The sequence below is a fragment of the Giraffa tippelskirchi genome, chromosome 7, assembly GCF_054371585.1.
Source record: "Giraffa tippelskirchi isolate mGirTip1 chromosome 7, T2T-mGirTip1v1.2.pri, whole genome shotgun sequence".
Lineage (NCBI taxonomy): Eukaryota > Metazoa > Chordata > Mammalia > Artiodactyla > Giraffidae > Giraffa > Giraffa tippelskirchi.
The window spans coordinates 43,049,949-43,069,436 of NC_137281.1; the positions used below are offsets into that span (position 1 = coordinate 43,049,949).

A 19,488-nucleotide genomic window follows, 5' to 3' on the forward strand; every position below is an offset into this window, starting at 1 on the left:
TCTTAGCTCAAATCTGAAATAAAACCACCGCAGCCCTCCTCCCCTGGCCCTCAGCGGCGGCCTGTCTGATTGGATCCCTCCCACAGCCCTGAAGACCGGAGCTTCAAGGAGGAAGCTGCCGGGGACACGCTGAGCCCTCGCCTCTTAAAGTGCGTGCCGTAAGTTACCTTGAAATGTTATTTTATTTTATTTTTTTTTAAGTATTTTAGGTTCAGCAGACACTTGGGTTCCTGTTAACAACTCATTTAAGGAGAAAGTGGGGGGAAGGCATTCAGATCAAGGCTCCTTTGACAACACGAACCTCCTTACTTTGAATCCTTACACTGGGGATCGGATGAAAGATCTCGCGGAAGCGCAGATGGGCAGGCGCGCGGGTGAGAGAGGACAGATGTTAGCCGCAACCGAGATGCGGGCATCTTGGGACGGTCTTTGTCTGGCCAATAATGGAGAATAGATTTTGGAGGGAGGGGGCGAGTGGGAGGCCCAGAAAACCAAGACACAAAAAAACCCCACTTTTGTGGCCATTGTATTTCCACTGGAGTCTTGATCTACGGAAGACGTACTGTTTGGGGAACTAATAAGGCAACCAGCTCCTTTGAAGAGGCACGTCTGAAAACCAAAGTCTGGAGGAGTCATCCCTTGCTGACTCCTTGGGTTCTTCCTCCCATTGTCTACAAAATCTGGCCTCCAAGGGGGCCTGGATCTTTCTTCTGCCCATCAGCCCTGAAGCCCCAGACAACCGGCTCTGGACTCCTTGTCTGGAAGGTCATGGTAGCTTTCCATTGTTCACAGGCTCAATTTCCAAATCCCAGGCTGGTCCTCCGTGAAGTGAGTTGGGTGCACTCTGCCTTACTCCGCAGTCCCCACACCTACCATGACCTCTACTCCCATCACACCTGAGTCCTCCCATATCCCAGTTCATTCTTCCCTCTTCCATGCATGCCCCTTCTCTGAGCAGTCTCTTCTCCCCATGGCTGTCCAAAGTCTACATGTCCTGGCAGACCTGACTCCCAAGAGCCTCCTGAGACTAGCCCACCCTCATTGAACTCCTTGGTGAGTTTTCACACACTGATTCCAAATGCATTCGACCCACCTCACTGATTGTCATTCCAGTCTACTCTCCCCAAAGGACTATCAGCTTCCTCGGGTTAAGGATTCAGCCTCATAGGTGGCAGCACAAGGCATAGGACATACAGAATGGGCCCAAGAAGTGCCGGCCTCTTGTAAACTGTGAGAAGTGGCCAGGCTGTGGGCAGGAGAGTGCAGCCTACAGGGATTCACCACCTTCTCCTGGGACTCTTCCATTCCTGATCCTGGGGAACAGGACTCAAAAGGAGCTGCCACCGTACTGCTGCCACCCTCTGCCAACTGCTCTAGAGAACTGATGATCCCTGGGGCCAGGCTAACACTCTCAGCTCCTCAACGTTGTCTCAACTCTTTCTGTTCTATGACAGTTCACTCAATCAGTAAAGAATTGTTAAGTGGCCCACAGTGTGCCAGGCACTGGTGGATAAGCCAAACACAGTTCCCCATTCTCTTAGGACTTACCATGAATCGAGAGCCAAAGACAGACTTGATTACAGTTGTGATAAGTGCAGGGAAGGGTAGGCGAAGGCTACTCCAGGAGTATTCTGATGGCTCTACAATTGCTTCTCAAGGACATTGTTTTTCATGTGGTGGGTGAGCCAGTTGTATGGCTGTGGAGGCAGTTGAGAGCCCTGAGTTGTCTTGATGGACCTCTTGATAGGATGCTCAGTGTAGTGGGCTGACGGAAGAAGGTCAATTCTTGCTGAAATTCTGTGGTGAAGCCGGTGCTCTGAGCACATATGGAAAGAAGCAGGGATTGTTATGAATGTGGAGGCAATCAAACTGAGGCCAGAGAGGTTCCGACGTTTTCTGATGCTAAGTGCTGTCTCCTCTGTAAAACGAGGCCCTTCTTTTCAACAAGCTCCCAAGTGCCATGTGCTTCAAAGCCTCACTAACGTCACCCCAGTAGTAATCGATCACTCCCTCTCTGCATCTATCTCACTTCCTTGATTTTTCTGTTAGTGAAACTAGTGAGCTACCTTGTATCAGGCTTCTTCTGCAAATGTTCATCCACTCTACCTCATGGTGAATTTCAGGAGAATTAGAATTACATCTAGTTCTTTGGGTAATAAGGATCCTAGATGAGGGTATAAACTAGGTGCAAAAAGTATCTGGCATGCATGCTATCACCTCCTAATTCAGTGGCCATGACAGGCATTATTAATCAATCCTGATTAATTTCATTTAATCTCATTTATGGGCTTCTCTGGTAGCTCAGCTCATAAAGAATCCACCTGCAATGTAGAAGATCCCAGTTCCATTCCTAGGTTGGGAAGATCTGCTGGAGAAGGGATAGGCTACCCACTCCAGTATTCTTGCCTGGATAATTCCATGGACAGAAGAGCCTGGCAGACTATAGGCCATGGGGTCGCAAAGAGTCAGTCAGACCCAACTGAGTGACTTTCAGTTTCACTTTCAATCTCATTTCTGCTATACTTGAGCAGGATTTAAAAGCGCCTTCTCAGAAGCATCTTCTCTGGTCACCCTCCAAACGAGGTAATCCCTTCCCCAGTTGTTTTCTATGAATAAACCCATTTTTTACAATGCTCGTCACACTTAGCCATTATGTATTTTTAACTTAAGGCCTGTTTCCCCAACTAACCTAAGCTCCATGCAGTGGGATCATGTCCGGTGTTGCTCATCACAGAATCTCACAGCTAAGCAATCTTTGTCACAAAGGAACAGCTGAGTAAATGTTTGCTGCAAGTTGACTGAATACTTTGGGCCATGATGATTTATTCAAGAGAGAACCCAGGCTTCCTCATCAAAATGTGTGTATGTGTGCGTGCGTGCTCAGTCATGCCTGACTCTTTGTGATGCCATGGAGTGTAGCCCACCAGATACCTCTCTCCATGGATTTCCCAGGCAAGAATTCTGGAATGGGTTGTCATTTCCTTCTCTAGGGAATTTCTTTCCAATCCAGGCATCAAACCTGCATCCCTTGCATTGGCAGGTGGATTCTTTACTGACTGCGCCACTTGGGAAGCCCCTCCTTGTCAAAAAAACTTGGGATAAATCCCGACTCTGCAACTTCCTACCCAGATGCACTTGGCCAGTCCTGCCTTTCTCCAGGCCAGGGCTCAGAGTTGGTTAAGCGTTTAAGCTGTTAAGGCCTTACCTGCCATCTCAGGGGTTTCCTGCAGATCTGGGACAAATCCTGTCCCTTTGAGCTTGGTGGCCACAAGAATTTGATCTTGAACCTGAGAATTGGACCTAGTGGGCTGGTGTTCAGTGTGGGCTCAGGAGACGTGTCCTGGGGGCAGGGAGCAAAGTTGCAGCCCCTACCCTCCCACTTGGGTCCGTGGTGGGACCCCCTGCAACTCCTGGGACCCTGTGGGGTGGGGCCCTCAGCTCCAAGGACTGGGCTCTGCTGGCATGAAGTGTGGGCTTGACTCTGGCCCTTGATTACTGAGGATGCAGTAATGCCATTCTGCCTGGATCCTAATTTCCTCTCTTCCTCTTCCTCCATCTCCCTTCTACCAAGGTGGGGGTGGTGAGAAGGGTACTGCAAACCCCGCTTAGTTGCTTCTACAGCTGGGGCCAGATGGCCCCCTCCCCTCTGGAGATGTGAGTCCTACTCCCCTCCCCACCTCGAGCCTGTTTCTCTGCAGACTCACCCTGCTCTGACCAACGAAGCCTGCCTAATGCATCCTGGGGGAGGCTGATGCCTTAGGCAAAGCAGCTCCCCTGGCCCTGCAGCCAGTGGGAATTTGTGTGTGTGTGTTTCTGGGGAGCAGAGTGGGGGATCAAGGATGGCCCTGTGGGTTGGTAGGGCCTGGACTGGCTGCCCACAACCCCACTTGCCTCAGCTGGGGTGGAGGGCAGTGGCCATCAGGAGTCCAGTCTTTCTTCTGGAATGGCAGGCCCATCATCTCTCCCCCTGAGGGGCCAGTTAGCTGGGGGAAAGTGTGTCCTTCCAGCAGAGAAACCAAGCAGAAAGCCCAGGCAGGCTGGGAGCAGGCAGCCCTTGGGTCGTTTCAAAGGCTTTCTCTTCAGCAGAACTGACTCCACCCTCCTGCTTTTGCCTGGCCTGCCCTTTCTCCCATCTCTGCCCAGTGAGCTTCTACTTATGCTCAAGATCCAACTCACATGTCACCTCCTCAGAGAGCCTCCCGTGACTCCTCCAGCCAAGGTTACTTGCTGCCTCTTCGGGTTCCTACCCTCTTCGTTCCTCTTCCATTAGGGGTGGGGGGCGGTGTGCCCTCAGCTGAGTAGTTACTAATCAGCTGACGTCTTACCTTCTACCTCTAGACAGCGAGCTCCAAGGGCATCATCCTTGTGTGAGCATCTGTTCTTTCTGCTTATCTTACCTCCTAGTGCAGCACTTGCAGCAACCAGTCCCTGTGATGGCCTCTATGACTCTCGACTCCCGACCATGGGTGGTCCCCTTCCACAGTGAATAAGGCAGAGCTGTGTGACCAATAGATGTTGTATTAGTGATGGTGTGTGTGGCTTCAGAAGTGGAAGCATCAAGGGCAGGATGCTCCTGACTTGCTCAGAGGTAGCCAGCGCCATGTCATCAGGATAGGCGAGCAGCCCTAGGGAGAGAGACCAGCGTGGAGAGGAACTGGGGCCTCCTCCCCACCACCAGCACTGAGCAGCCCCCCATGTGAGTGAGCGGGTCCTCAGCTCCGGCCACCCCTTCAGATGACCTCAGTTGAGTGTCAGCTTGACTGCAACCTCAGGAACCATGCCAGCCAAGCTGCTCCCTGATTGCTGACCCATAGAAATGGTGAGACAATCTCTGTTAATTATTGTTGGAGGAAAACCCTTCCCCAGCAATAGATAACTGATAAGTCCCCCAGATCCCTTGGGGAAACTACCCTCTCCCTTTTCCGCTGCGTGTGGACTTGGTGGAACCCTCTGTGAGGGTGTTCCATTTTCCCTGTACCAAGGGATGCAGACCTGACCTTGGAGAGGACAATCAGATCCTCTCCCTGAAATCTGTATGTCAGGCAGAGACACCAGATCAGGAAGTGGTTAGGGTGACCCTAGAAACCACTTGATACCCGCCCCCCTCAACACATGCTTTCTGTGAGTGTGCCAGAGTTGGTTCCTGGCAATCAAATGACCTGGACTGGCAAACCTTGCAGTCATCACCCACCACCCACCCTGCCAAGATCACACACCTTCAGAAAGTACGCAACCATTGTGTGTCAGATAAACAAAAACCTGGTCACGCGAATGCTGTCAGGGCTATCTATGGTGATTTTAATTTGTGTTTTGTTTGCGCTCTTGGAGGAGAAGTTAAAAGCCTCAGAATTCTGTGTGCTCAGCTCTCTGCATTTCTCCCTCCGCACCTTCCTGGAGGAGAGCAGCCCTGGGTCACCTGTGGCCAGGCCAGGAACAGCAGGTGTCTGCAGTCCGCCAGCCTGCTTGCCTTGGCCTGGAAGCCTGGGCTCTTTGAGGTGTTTTCTGGGGTGACAAGAAAGCACAGGCAGGAAAAAGAGGGCCAGCCCAGCCTTGACGGCCAGCACGGCCAAGATGCACAGGCACCTTTGTTGCTGTCAGCACCTTGGAGGTGCTAAGCCCCTTCTGGGAGAGCCAGCAGTGCGGCCCATTTCAGGAGGCAGGACCATGGCTGTGGGGCCTCCCAGCAGAAATCCTTGAGCCCACTCGGTGCAGAGCCAGTGGAGCTGCCCACCTGCAGGGCACCTGTAGGCTTTGTGGGCTGTGACCCCTATAACTCACCAATGACTAGTGTAGATTGGCACCAGTCTGCACCTGTACTGCTCTAGGTAATGTCTGGGTTCCTGTGGGTGTGAGAGAGGAAACCCCACCCATGACTGAAATGGAATTTCCCACCAGACCAGCAAGGCAGAGGCACAAAACTTAATCCACAAAATGAATTCATAGTAATGGAGGAAAATGTGCCATTTCTTTTGCACCCACGTTTGTGGACTAAGACTCAAAGCTACTAGAATGTCAGCTCCATGGTGGAGGGCACTTTTCTTTTTCTTTTATTTATTATTGTATTACAGGGTCTGGTACGTTGCCTGACACACAGTAGGTGCTCAATAAGTATTAATGTATAAAGGCACAAGTAGAAAATAATTAGTAGGCTGCTCACTAAGTGCTCTGCTTCCTAGGTGGCATTAGTGGTAAAGAACCTGCCTGCCAATGCAGGAGATGTAAGAGACCCGGGTTTGATCCCTGGCTTGGGAAGATCCCCTGGAGGAGGGTGTGGCAACCCACTCCAGTATTCTTGCCTGGAGAAACCCAAGGACAGAGAAGCCTGGAGGGTTTCAGAGGAGCCTGGCGAGTCACACAGAGTTGGACATGGCTAAAGTGACTTAGCACAGAGCATGCATGGCTAAGTGCTAGAGATTTATGGAAACTTCTCCGAGTTTCTTTCAATGACAAGCCTAGAAACCTGGTATTCTCAGCCACATTTTCTCTTCCTTCCTTGCTTTCTGCTTCCTCCCCTCCCCTCTTCCTTCCTAATCCCATTCCAGCTGTCCGAATGCATGTATACATGTTCTTACAGTGCACTGTTCACATATTTTCTTTGTTTATATGACGGTTAGTGTGTCACATCTCATCCCCTTTCCCACCTTATTCCCCCACCACATTTTGCCATCCACCATCCCTTGCATGGAGGGCCTCTAGCACCCAGCTACCTGTATCAACACTGAGTGAACAGCCTCAAACGTGTCTCCAGTGACAGAACTTGGGAACATACACCCAGGTGCGGGATGGCTGGTCACTGCAACGTCTGTGTGTAACTCCACCAGGACAGGTGGCAATGACCTACAGTACCTACATCAAAGTTTGAGGCTTCTTTCATTTGCATATCTGGACCAGCCTTGACATTCCCTGGCCAACTAGTATTTTCTTGTCTCATTGGGTATAAAGTAATCCCTCATTGCTGCTTTAAATTGTATTTCCTTGCCTCCACCTGGGGGGCAGGGAAGAATGGCAGCTTCAGAGAAGTGACATGCCCAGGGGCTCTCAGCTGGTGTGAGAGCAGCTGGGCTTCACCTGCCCACTCTGGGTTCAAGCTGGAGACACGGTCCAGCGGCCCTCCTCTGGGCTGAGGGCTCTATCCACAGCAGGTCACACTTGTGCAGATGCCTGTCTTCCGCTGGGATCGAGCCCCACCTGGTGGGGCTGAGAGGGAACTGCCTCTGTGGAGGGGATGAGAGAGGATGGAAGAAGGGGAGGGCACCCGAACTGATCACTTTTCAGGCTCTCCTTGATTTCTATTTTTAAATTTTTAAAATTGAGATATAATTGACACACAACGTTATATTAGTTTCAGATGTACAACATAAACTTTTCTTGTGATGAGAATTTTCAAGATCAGCTTCCAAATACACAGCACCCCATCATCAACCATAGTCACCATGCTGTACACTAATCCCCGAGACTTATTTATCACATGACTGGAAGTTTGAACCCCTGCCAGTTTCACCTTGCAGGTGAAGAGAAGCTGAACTGTGTCTATTTTGAGGCTTCTATTGCTTTTAGCAAACAAAACTAGAACTCTCACAAAAACATTTAGTATACTTTTCTTAAAGGGACTTTCAATGAAATACAATATACCAGCATAAAAGACACAGATACCCTATATGCGAGACAGAATAAGAGACACAGATGCATAGAACAATTTTATGGACTCTGAGGGAGAAGGTGAGGGTGGGACGTTCTGGGAGAATAGCATTGAAACATGTATATTATCATATGTGAAACAGAACACCATTCCATGTTCGATGCATGAGACAAGGGCTCAGGGCCGGGGCAATGGGATGACCCAGAGGGATGGGATGGGGAGGGAGGTGGGTGGGGGGTCCAGGAAGGGGAACACATGTAAACCCATGGCTGATTCATGTCAATGTATGGCAAAAACTATTACAATATTGTAAAGTAATTAGCCCCCAACTAAAATAAATAAATTTATAAAAAATAAAAAAAAAAGACACAGATACCAAAAGTACAGCTCAGTGAATTTTCACCAGTGAATGCTTGTGTAACAAACTTTCAAGGCGCCCTCTCCAGCCCCCCACCGCCACCATCTTGACTCCTAATGCTGGAGATTCTAGATTTCTTTGCTGGATAGACTGCTCTATACTTGGAATTAGACAGCTGTTCCTTTTTCTGTCTTGTTATTTTTGCACAATATTGTGTGTGGGTCATGCATCCATGTTTATTTACTCTCTCTTCTGTACAGTATTCCATTATATGAATATACCACAAGTTAGCTTTCTCACTGTTGATGGATATTTGGGCTGATCTGAGAATTTGGCTCTTTTGAATAAAGCTGCTATGGACATTCTACCACAGACTTTTGTTGCAGCTAGGTATACAGTTCTGTTATGTATGTGTCTAGGAATGAAAACTGGAGAAGGAAATGGCACCCCACTTCAGCGTTCTTGCCTGGAAAATCCCATGGACGGAGGAGCCAGGCAGTCTACAGTCCATGGCGTCACAAGGAGTTGGACACGACTGAGCGAATTCACTCTATATAGGAATGAACACACTGGAGCGTGGGGAAGGTGTACATTCGACTTTCGTAGACGCTGCCCGTTTTCCAAAGCGGTTGGGGCAAGTTCCCATCCCAATGGCTGTGTGAATGCGGGTTGCTCTGCACTCTCCCCTACCCTTGGTATTGATTGTCTTGTTTTTAGCCATGCTGGTTGGTGTTAGTGGTACTGCTTAGCATTTTTATTTTAAAAAATTATTACCATTATTATTTTTTTGGCTGCTGGGTCTTTATTGTGGCACACGGGCTCTTTGTTGCAACCCTTGAGCTTTTTCTACTTGTGGTGCCTGGGCTTCCCTCATTGCAGAGCATGAGCTCTAGAGCATGCAGGCTCAGTAGTTGAGGCTCACAGACTCTAGAATGCATGATGCCTAGTCTTTTTAATTTGCAGTCTTGATAACTAATGACATTTCTTACGCTTACTGGTCACGTGACTAATCTCTTCCGTAAATTGTGTTTTGGCCACTTTTCTGTTGAGTTGCCTCCCTTTTTCTTACTGAAATGTAGGAGTTAACACATGTCATCTGGATATGAGCACATCTTTAGAAATATTTTCTCCCCCTTGGGTCACTTGCCTTTTCACTCTCAGCGATGTCTTCTAATGAGCAGAAATCCTTGCTTTTACTATAATATAATTTATTAATATCTTCTCTTACTATTGGGGCTTATTGTGTTCTATTAAATTTCTTTTTTGCCTATGCCAAGGTCATGGAGAGTGTCTTCTGTTTCTTCTAAAAGCTTTCACAATCTGCACCCATCTGGAACTGATTTTTGCATCTGGTGGGAGGCAGAGGGTCAATATTTTTTTCCATATGGATATTTAATTGACCAGCCTGATTTATGGAAAAGATCCCCACTGCACTGAAGTGTCACCTTTGTCATAAACCAGGCGGTGGTACCTGTGTGAATCTGTTTCTGGTGTATATGCCTGTTTCTTTCAGAAAATACAGTGTAATGGTCCCATGCCTGAGGTCATTTCAGAGTTTATCAACTATTAGAATAGAGCGTGCAGCAGGTGGGATTGTCTGGCTTGAGCTTGCTGACAAGCATTACCCTTTCTTTGTTATCTTGGGGTTCCCTGGGGCTCACTTGACCGGAAAGTCAGGAACCTGACTCAGTGCTCCCTGTAAGGTCCCTGGACCCCCAGAGGAGCACTCATGGGGCCCTAGCAGCTGGGGTGAGGCAAAGTCTCTTCCCATTTCCCCATCCATGCTGGACCCCAGGGAAGCCTGCGCCCAACCGTGCAGGGGCACCTGGGGTCTGAGAGGTGTGGTTCCCATAAAGACTCCCCACCTGAGGGTCTAGGAGCACCAATCAGTCCCTTGAGGATGTGGCATTCCTCTTAGCAGGGGCTGGAGCTTCCCTCCTGCTAAGATTACTTTACTTTGTGCAAAGGGGTTGCATGTTGATAAGAAAATCCAGCAACCAGGGCCTGGGGGCGGGGTGGTGGGTGTCCTTCCAGGAAGAACAGAGACACACAGAGAAGAGAGGCATGTGAAGACCAGGGCAGAGATTGGAGTGATGCTTCCACATATCTGGGAACACCTGGGACCACCAGAGGCTGGAGGAGGAGAGGAAAGACCCTTCTCCAGAGGCCACAGAAGGAAACTGGCCCTGCTGACACCTTGATCTGGGACTTTCGTCCTCCAAAACTCTGAGAAAACAAAGGTCAGTTGTTCTCAGCCAGCCAATCTGTGGTCTTCCTACAACAGCCCTAGGAAACACACACAGCCTCTGTCTGGGCTAGCTCTGCCCACCTGTCCATCATCACATCACTCTCCTGGTGAACACCTGTCAGTTCAGTTCAGTCGCTCAGTGTGTCCCACTCTTTGCGACCCCATGGACTGCAGCATGCAAGGCTTCCCTGTCCATCACCACCTCCCAGAGATTGCTCAGACTTCTGCCCATCGAGTCAGTGATGCCATCCAACTATCTCATACTCTGTCATCCCCTTCTCCTCCTGCCTTCAATCTTTCCCAGCATCAGGGTATTTTCCAATGAGTTAGCTTTTCGCATCAGGTGGTCAAAACACTGGAGCTTCAGCTTCAGCATTAGTCCTTCCAATGAATATTAAGGACTGATTTCCTTTAGGATGGACTGGTTGGATTGCCTTGCAGTCCAAGGGACTCTCAAGAGTCTTCTCCAACACCACAGTTCAAAAGCATGAATTCTTTGGCGCTCAGCTTTCATTATGGTCCAACTCTCACATCCATACGTGACTACTGGAAAAACCATAACTTTGACTAGACAGACCTTTGTCAGCAAAGTAATGTCTCTGCTTTTTAATATGCTGTCTAGTTTTGTCATAGCTTATCATACAAAGAGCAAGCATCTTTTAATTTCATGGCTGCAGTTACCATCTGCAGTGATTTTTGAGCCCCCCAAAATAAAGTCTATCACTGTTTCCATTGTTCCCCCATCTATTTGCCATGAAGTGATGGGACCGGATGCCATGATCTTAGTGTTTTGAATACAGAGCTTTAAACCAGCTTTTTCACTCTCCTCTTTCACTTTCATCAAAAGGCTCTTTAGTTCCTCTTCACTTTCTGCCATAAAGGTGGTGTTATCTGCATATCTGAGGTTATTGATATTTCTCCTGGCAATCTTGATTCCAGCTTGTGCTTCATCCAGCCCAGCATTTCACATGATGAACTTTGCATATAAGTTAAATAAGCAGGGTAACAATATACAGCCTTGACATACTCCTTACCCAATTTGGAACCAGTCCATTGTTCCATGTCCAGTACTAACTGTTGCTTCCCATCCTGTATATAGAGTTCTCAGGAGGTAGGTCAGATGGTCTGGTATTCCCATCTCTTTAAGAATTTTCCACAGTTTGTTGTGATCCACATAGTCAAAGGCTTTCACGCAGTCAATAAAACAGAAATAGATGTTTTCCTGGAACTCTCTTGCTTTTTCTATGATCGATGGATGTTGGTAATTTGATCTCTGGCTCATTTGCCTTTTTAAAATCCAGCTTGAACATCTGGAAGGTCTTGGTTCACATGCTGCTGAAGCCTTGCTTTAGAGAATTTTGAGCATTACTTTGCTAGCCTGTGAGATGAGTGCAATTGTGCGATAGTTTGAACATTCTTTGGCATTGCCTTTCTTTGGGATTGGAATGAAAACTGACCTTTTTCAGTCCTGTGGCCACTGCTGAGTTTTCCAAATTTGCTGGCATATTGAGTGCAGCACTTTCACAACATCATCTTTTAGGACTTGAAACAGCTCAGCTGGAATTCCATCACCTTCACTAGCTTTGTTTGTAGTAATGCTTCCTAATGCCCACTTGACTTCGAACTCCAGGATATCTGGCTCTAGGTGAGTGATCACACTGTCGTGGTTATCTGGGTCATGAAGATCTTTTTTGTATAGTTCTGTGTATTCTTACCACCTCTTCTTAATATCTTCTGTTTCTGTTAAGTCCATACCATTTCTGTCCTTTATTGTGCCCATCTTTGCATGAAATGTTCCCTTGGAATCTCTAATTTTCTTGAAGAGATCTCTAGTCTTTCCCTTTTTATTGTTTTCTTCTATTTCTTTGCATAGATCACTGAGAAAGGCTTTCTTATCTCTCCTTGCTATTCTTTGGAACTCTGCATTCAAATGGGTATATCTTTCCTTTTCTCCTTTGCCTTTAGCCTCTCTTTTTTCTCAGCTATTTGTAAGGCCTCTTCAGACAATCATTTTGCATTTCTTCTTCTTGGGGATAGTCTTTATCACTGCTTCCTGTACAATGTCATGAATCTCTCTCTCTGTCCATAGTTCTTCAGGCACTCTGTCTATCAGATCTAATCCCTTGAATCTATTTGTTACTTCTACTGTATAATCAATCCTAAGGGATTTGATTCAGGTCATAGCTGAATGGTCTAGTGGTTTTCCCTACTTTCTCCAATTTAACTGTGAATTTGGCAGTAAGGAGTTCATGATCTGAGCCACAATCAGCCCCCAGTCTTGTTTTTGCATAGAACTTGTCCATCCCCTGCTGTGAAGAATATAATCAATCTGATTTTGGTATAGACCATCTGGTGATGTCCATGTGTAGAGTCGTCTCTTGTGTTGTTGGAAGAGGGTGGTTGCTATGACCAGTGTGTTCTCTTGGCAAAACTGTTAGCCTTTGCCCTGCTTCGTGTTGTACTCCTAGGCCAAATTTGCCTGTTACTCCAGGTATCTCTTGACTTCCTATTATTGCATTCCAGTCCCCTATGATGAAAAAGACATCTTTCTTTGGTGTTAGTTCTAGAAGGTCTTGTAGGTCATCATAGAACCATTGAACTTCAGCTTCTTTGGCATTAGTGGTTGGGGCATAGACTTGGATTACTGTGATATTGAATGGTTTTCCTTGGAAACGAACAGAGATCATTCTGTCATTTTTGAGATGGGACCCGAGTACTGCATTTTGGATTCTTTTGCTGACTATGAGGGCTACTCCATTTCTTCTAAGGGATTCTTGCCCACTGTAGTAGATATAAGGGTCATCTGTGTTAAATTCACCCATTCCAGCCCATTTTAGTTCACTGATTCCTAAAATGTCAGTGTTCACTCTTGTCATCTCCTGTTTGACCACTTCCAATTTACCCTGATTAATGGACCTAACATTCCAGGTTCCTATGCACTATTGTTTTTTACAGCATCAGATGTTACTTCTATCACCAGTCACATTCACAACTGGGCGTTGTTTTTGTTTTGGCTCTGTCTCTTCATTCTTTCCGGAGTTATTTCTCCACTCTTCTCCAGTAGCATATCGGGCACCTACCAACCTGGGAAGTTCATCTTTCAGAGTCACGTCTTTTTGCCTTTTCATTCTGTTCATGGGGTTCTCAAGGCAAGAATACTGAAGTGGTTTACTATTCCCTTCTCCAGTGGACCACATTTTGTCAGAATTCTCCACCATGACCCGTCCTTCTCGGGTGGCCCTACATGGCATGGCTCATAGTTTCATTGAGTTAGACAAGGCTGTAGTCCATGTGATCCGTTTAGTTAGTTTTCTGTGACCAATCACAGAACACCCGCCAGTGGTGGCCCATTGAGACCACTAGAGCCACACCATGAATGCTGATGGAGACTCCTACCTGACCAGCCCCAGCTGAATCCCTGGCTCCTGCCCAGCTCATTTTAGGCACACTCAGCAGCAGTTACTCCAGCCAAAGGATGGCTCAAGGGTCATCCTTGACTCCTCTCCCTCATGCCTGCGTTTAACTCAGTGACAAATTCTATCAACTCTGCCTCCAAAGTGTATTCTCAGTTCTCAGTTCTTTGCTTCCACCATGCTAACAGTATTTTAAGACTGCAACTGCTCTTTCTTGAACTACATGACAGCTTCCTATGGTAGGTTGATTGCAAAAAATGTCTACAATCCTTTATTTCCCTCTATGCGCAGACCCTTGGCAATGTGACTTTGCAGTGCCTTCCTTGTACAGGCAGAGTCTCCTTCTCCACCCGAAACTCTGAGCTGACCTTGGAACTTTCTTTGGCCACAGAGAACTGCATGTGGTGACAGTATGGTGATGGTGTGCCAGTTTTGAACCTAGATCTCAGTAGACTTTGTGCACTTCCTGGAACACTGCTACCACCACGAGCACAAGCCCGGGTGAGCCTGTTAGAGGATGACGTGCACAGAGCAGGAACTAGATGTCCCAGTCAAGGCCTCTGTAGACCAGCCAAGCCTCAGTGAAATCACCAGCTAACCCACCAACACATGCGCCCAGCCTAGATTGGCCAAGCCTGGCCTGGATCAGAATGGTTCAACTGGCCAGTCAACTCGTGAAGAATTATATTCTTTAAGTCAGCAGCCCCCAACCTTTTTGGCCCCAGGGACCAGTTTCATGGAAGACATTTTTTCCCACAGATTGAGTGGGGATGGGAGATGGTCTGGGGATGATTCAAGCACTTCACATTTATTGTGTGCTTTATTTCTATCACTATTATTACATCAGTTCTACCTCAAAGCATCAGGCATTAGATACTGGAGGTTGGAGACCTCTGCTCTAAACCACATTTTGAGTAATTTGTTATGCAGCCATAGCTAACTGATACACCTCCTTAACTAGTCACCAGGCTGTCCCTTCCCCTCTCACAATGTTTTCTCCTCTCAGAAACCAGAGTGATCTCTCCTCTATTTATCACCCTCCAGTGATTTCTTGTTGCAATTGAATGAACTCTAAACTCTGGACTTCAGACTCTGCTCTTTAAGGCTTGACTGATTCCCTCCTCTCCTTCCTCACTCTCCTTCGGTCACAGTGACCATTCTCTCAGTCACATCAATGTGCCTTTGATCTTGCTGTCCCCTCTGCTGGAGCAGACTCTCCTATATCTGCACATGGCTGCCTCCTCCACAGCCATGTATTAACTCAAATATTTCCTCATAGAGGCCAGTCTAGCTAAAGACATCCTTCCTCCCCATCCTTTGCCCAGTCCTTTACTTTCTTTTTTTTTTTTTTTTTTTTTTTATAAATTTATTTATTTTAGTTGGGGGCCAATCACTTCACAACATTGCAATAGTTTTTGCCATACATTGACATGAATCAGCCATGGGTTTACATGTGTTCCCCCTCCTGGACCCCCCACCCACCTCCCTCCCCATCCCATCCTTCTGGCAGTCCTTTACTTTCATTGCACCCTCTTTATTTTCTCATCAGTTGCTGAAGGGTGTTGACAGACATACTAACTCCATTAACTAGAACATAAGCTTCCCTGGTGGCTCAGATGGTAAAGAATCTGCCTGCAGTGCAGGAGACCCAGGTTCAATCCATGGGTTGGGAAGATCCCCTGGAAGAGGGAATGGCTACCCACTCCAGTAGTCTTGCCTGGGGAATTCCATGGACAGAGGAGCCTGGTGGTCTACAGTCCATGGGGTCATAAAGAGTTAGACACGACTGAGTGACTAACATGAGCACGAGGCTCCAGGAAAGCAGGAATGGTGTCTTTTTCTGTTTAATGCTCTATTCCTAGTAATTATATATATATAAAATTCTTGCTGTACAGTAGAAATTAACACAACTTTGTAAATAAACTCTTTGTTGTTGTTCAGTAGCTCAGTCATGTCTGACTGGCTGCTCCTCTGTCTTCAGTCTGACTCTTTGCGACCCCATGGACTGCAGCACACCAAGCTTCCCTGTCCATCACCATCTCCCAGAGTGATGCCATCCAACCATCTAGTCTTCTGTCATCCCCTTCTCCTCCCACCTTTAATCTTTCCCAGTATCAGGGTCTTTTCTAATGTGTCGGCTCTTTGCATCAGGTGACCAGAGTATTGGAGCTTTAGCTTCAGTATCAGTCCTTCTAATTTCAGTCCTTCTAAATTCAGGATTGATTTCCTTTAGGACTGACTGATTTGGTCTCCTTGCTGTCCAAGGGACTCTCAAGAGTCTTCTCCAACACCACAGTTCAAAAGCATCAAATCTTCAGCATTCAGCCTTCTTTATGGTCCAACTCTCACATCCATACATGACTACTGGAAAAACCATAGCTTTGACCATATGGATCTTTGTCAGCAAAGTAATGTTTCTGCTTTTTAATACACTGTCTAGATCTGTCAACTCTACTTCAATTTAAAAAGAAAAGAAGGGATGGATTTCCCTGGTGGTCCAGTGGCTAAGACTCTGCACTTCCAATGCAGAGACTGAGTTTGATCCTGGGTTAGGGAACTAGATCCCACATGTGACAACTAAGCTCTTATATGTTGCAACTAAGACCTGATACAGAACATTGCATTTTAAAAAAGAAAGAAAGAAAAAGAAAAGAAGCTTTCCTCTGTGTCCCACCCCCAGCCCACAGTGGGGTCCTCCTCCTCCAGGTCTCCCTAAGCACTCCACATGCTCACTGAACTGCGCTGATTAACTGGCTGCTCCTCTGTCTTCAGGACTGTATACTCCAGGCTGGCAGGACCTGCCCTTCTTAATGACTGAGTCCCTGACCCACCCATAGGACTTGGTGGGATTCTGTAAATATGTGATACGATCAGAGGCAGATGAAGCAGGTGAGCTAAAGTTCTGCTCTTTCCCCGGTGGTATATCCAAACCTTTGAAGGGTCAGGGAGAATGTGGACCCTGGTGGATTTGAGGAGCTGGGTGATGCAGTGGAGATAGTTACTGGAGTGTTGGAATCACAAATGTGCTGCTATGAATCACCTGACCACTCCATCAGGTGAGAGAGCTCCAGATTAGAAGTCAGAAGGGTGGCACCTCCCCTGGGTCCTTTGTGACACCAGAAAGGCTGGGCTTGCCCCTCCCTGAGCACCTCCCTGCATCTGGGCCTCTTAGTGAGTCATGGAGAAAAAGCTGTTGTACAGCTCCAGCCCTGCAGAAAAGGACCCAGCAATCTCAGTGGACCACAAGGGGAATACGGAAAGCTTGCCATGTAATACAATTGGTGAGGGGAGAGAAAATGAATGAATGAATGGAATCCATAGCCATCTTGGAGTCAATCCTTCCTGAGTTCCAGAAAGGAACTCAGTCTTTGGCATCTTATTAGAAAACGGGGCTAGACATCAATGCATTTTAAGAGGGCTGTGGAAAGGAAACTGGAGAAATAATCAGATGGAACTGTATGACAGAGAGCTGAAAAAAATGGTCATTGTCATATCACAGGCTGCTCTTATTGATGCCTCTGACATTTAACCTCTCAGGGCCTTTCATCTGTTCATTTGTTCCTCAGCACACATCCTCCAGGATATGAATATTTATCAGACAATGAAGACCAGCTTCTCCTCTCTTTCCACTGTGGCCCAAAGGAAAGAAAATAGGCTCACACTGCAGCAAGAGAGAGGCAGATTAGACAGGCAGAAGGACTTCCTGGAGGCAAGAACACTTGATGTGGGAAAAAAGTTGGCAGTGCTTCATGCAGACCACTGAGTCGGCAGGACAAAGTGGGTGGCTCTGAAGATGGTTGTGGGCTTTGACTTTGAATGAAACAACACTGATAAAGTGCCTGACACTCGGTGATGCTCAGGAAATACCTTTCTTTCCCATTTTTGAAGAGCTGGTTCACTCCAAGAACAGGTACTTACTAGAGAGAAACTACTACCTAATCATTTACAACGGGTTTCTTGACATTCTGGCTGTGGGCTCTGTCTAGACATTGCCAGGGCGTGGTGTTCTGGGCATGTGTTTCTGACCTGCCTGCAAGCCTAAGGGTCTCTGCCTTTCCTTAGGAAGTCCCTTAGTGGGGACTTGAGTGGGTGCATGGCGGTGGGCAGGAGAATTGGAAGCCACTGATTGTAGTCTGACTCCCAAAGGCAACGACTCTCAGTGGAGAGAGCCACTCACTTCTGAGGGGTCGCTTTGGAGCTGTGAAGTAGGGCACGGAGATTTAAAAAGCATATGGTGGAGACTTCCCTGGTGGTCCAGTGGCTAAGGCTCTGCACTCCCCAAGCAGGGGACAGAGGATGTGAGTTCGATCCCTGGTCGGGGAACTAGATCCCACATGCTGCAACAGAGAGTGTGCATACTGCAACTGAAAACACCGTGTACTGCAACTAAAAAAGGAAAAAAGAAAGGGATCTCACATGCTGCCATTGAAAGATTCTGCATGGTGCAACTAAGACTCAGCACAATCAAATAAATAAATAAATAAGTATTTTTAAAGTAAATCCATATTTTAAATAAATAAATAAAAAACACGGTGTAGGGGTGTGGTGGGATCCAAGCCCTTTTCGGATATGGAAGCAGAAAGTAAAACCTGGCTGATGAGGCCCATCTGGGGCATAGCCACATGTCACCCTGTGCACTAGCCCCTGGGGGCTGAGGGACCGTTTAATTTTTGGACGTACCACAAAGGCCATGGGTTTGGAATCAGCATCCTAGACTCAGCACCAATCGGCCCAGTTTTCAGGACAGCTTCTGAGGAAGCCAGAGCTGGGAAGGCTGAAGCTGCGGGAACAGCGCACGTTTACTGAGCTCTTGTGTGTCATTGTCTGTGCTTTTGCTTCACACAGAAACTCTCGTTTCCTCTTCTCAGGATCCTCCCTCGGCAGGTTCTATCATTAGCCCCATTTGATAGATGAGGACACAAAGGCCCAGACAGGGAAGGTAACTTGCCAAAGTCGCACAGCTAGTCCGTGGGGCCGTTGGAATTTGACCTTACTCGAAATGCTTGCAGGGATGTCAACTGGCATTTGCTCTATGGTGGGAAGGAAGTGGCTCTGAACCGTCCTGCAGGATTTGCCAGAGGCTCCATCACAGGAAAACGGGAGACGAGGGGAGGACACCCTTCCACCCCAGCCCTGCTGCTTCTTGCCTGTGTGACTCTGAGCCAGCTCCTTGCCCTCGGTGACTTCTTGGAGTAATCCATGTTTACGTGAACAAAGTCCTCCTTTTTGCATTCTCCCAAATCCACTCTCCACCCTGCACACCAGAGGACCAGCTTCCCACAGAGTCATGTCCCCCATGGGAAGTGGTGGGGATGATTGGACGAGACCAGGGGTATGTGTATGTCCCTAACAGCCCCTTGCCAGGTTGTCCCCCCTGAAATCCCTCTGGAGATTCTTGCTGTTGTTCAGCCACTAAGTTGTGCCTGATTCTTTGCAACTTCATGGACTGCAGCATGCCAGGCTTCCTTCACTATCTTCCAGAGTTTGCTCAAACTCATGTCCATTGAGTCGCTGATGCCATCCAACGACCTCATTCTCTGTCACCTCCTTCTCTTCCTGCCTTCAATCTTTCCCAGCCTCAGGGTCTTTTCCAATGAGTCAGCTCTTCACATCAGGTGGCCAAAGTATTGGAGCTTTAGTATCAGTCCTTACAAAGAATATTCAGGATCGATTGCCTTTAGGATTGTCTGGTTTGGTCTCCTTGCAGTCCAAGAGACTCTCAAGAGTCTCCTCCAGCATCACAGTTCAAAAGCATCAATTATTTGGCATTCATCCTTCTTCATGGTCCAACTCTCACATTTGTACATGACTACTGAAAAAACTATAGCTT

At 47.5% G+C, this 19,488-nt stretch overlaps 1 protein-coding gene across 8 annotated transcripts in view; it reads right to left on the reverse strand.

Moving 5' to 3' along the window:
• Positions 1-513: 513 nt before the first annotated feature.
• C7H16orf78 (chromosome 7 C16orf78 homolog) overlaps positions 514-19,488 on the reverse strand; it is a 39,500-nt gene continuing 20,525 nt past the window's right edge. Inside the window, exons 5-8 of one of the 8 annotated variants that reach the window (XR_014061057.1) lie at positions 4,177-4,497; positions 3,206-3,340; positions 1,549-1,816; positions 514-609 (exon numbers count right to left, since the gene is read on the reverse strand). Coding sequence is in view for 1 of the 8 variants with exons in the window: in XM_081517255.1 (XP_081373381.1) it covers positions 4,401-4,497 (97 nt within the window). In the remaining 7 variants the exon portion in view is untranslated. Of the gene's footprint in view, positions 1,919-3,205; positions 4,626-19,488 lie in introns of all 8 variants that reach the window. The other 7 variants (XR_014061058.1, XR_014061054.1, XR_014061053.1 and 4 more) reach the window with 7 other exon arrangements.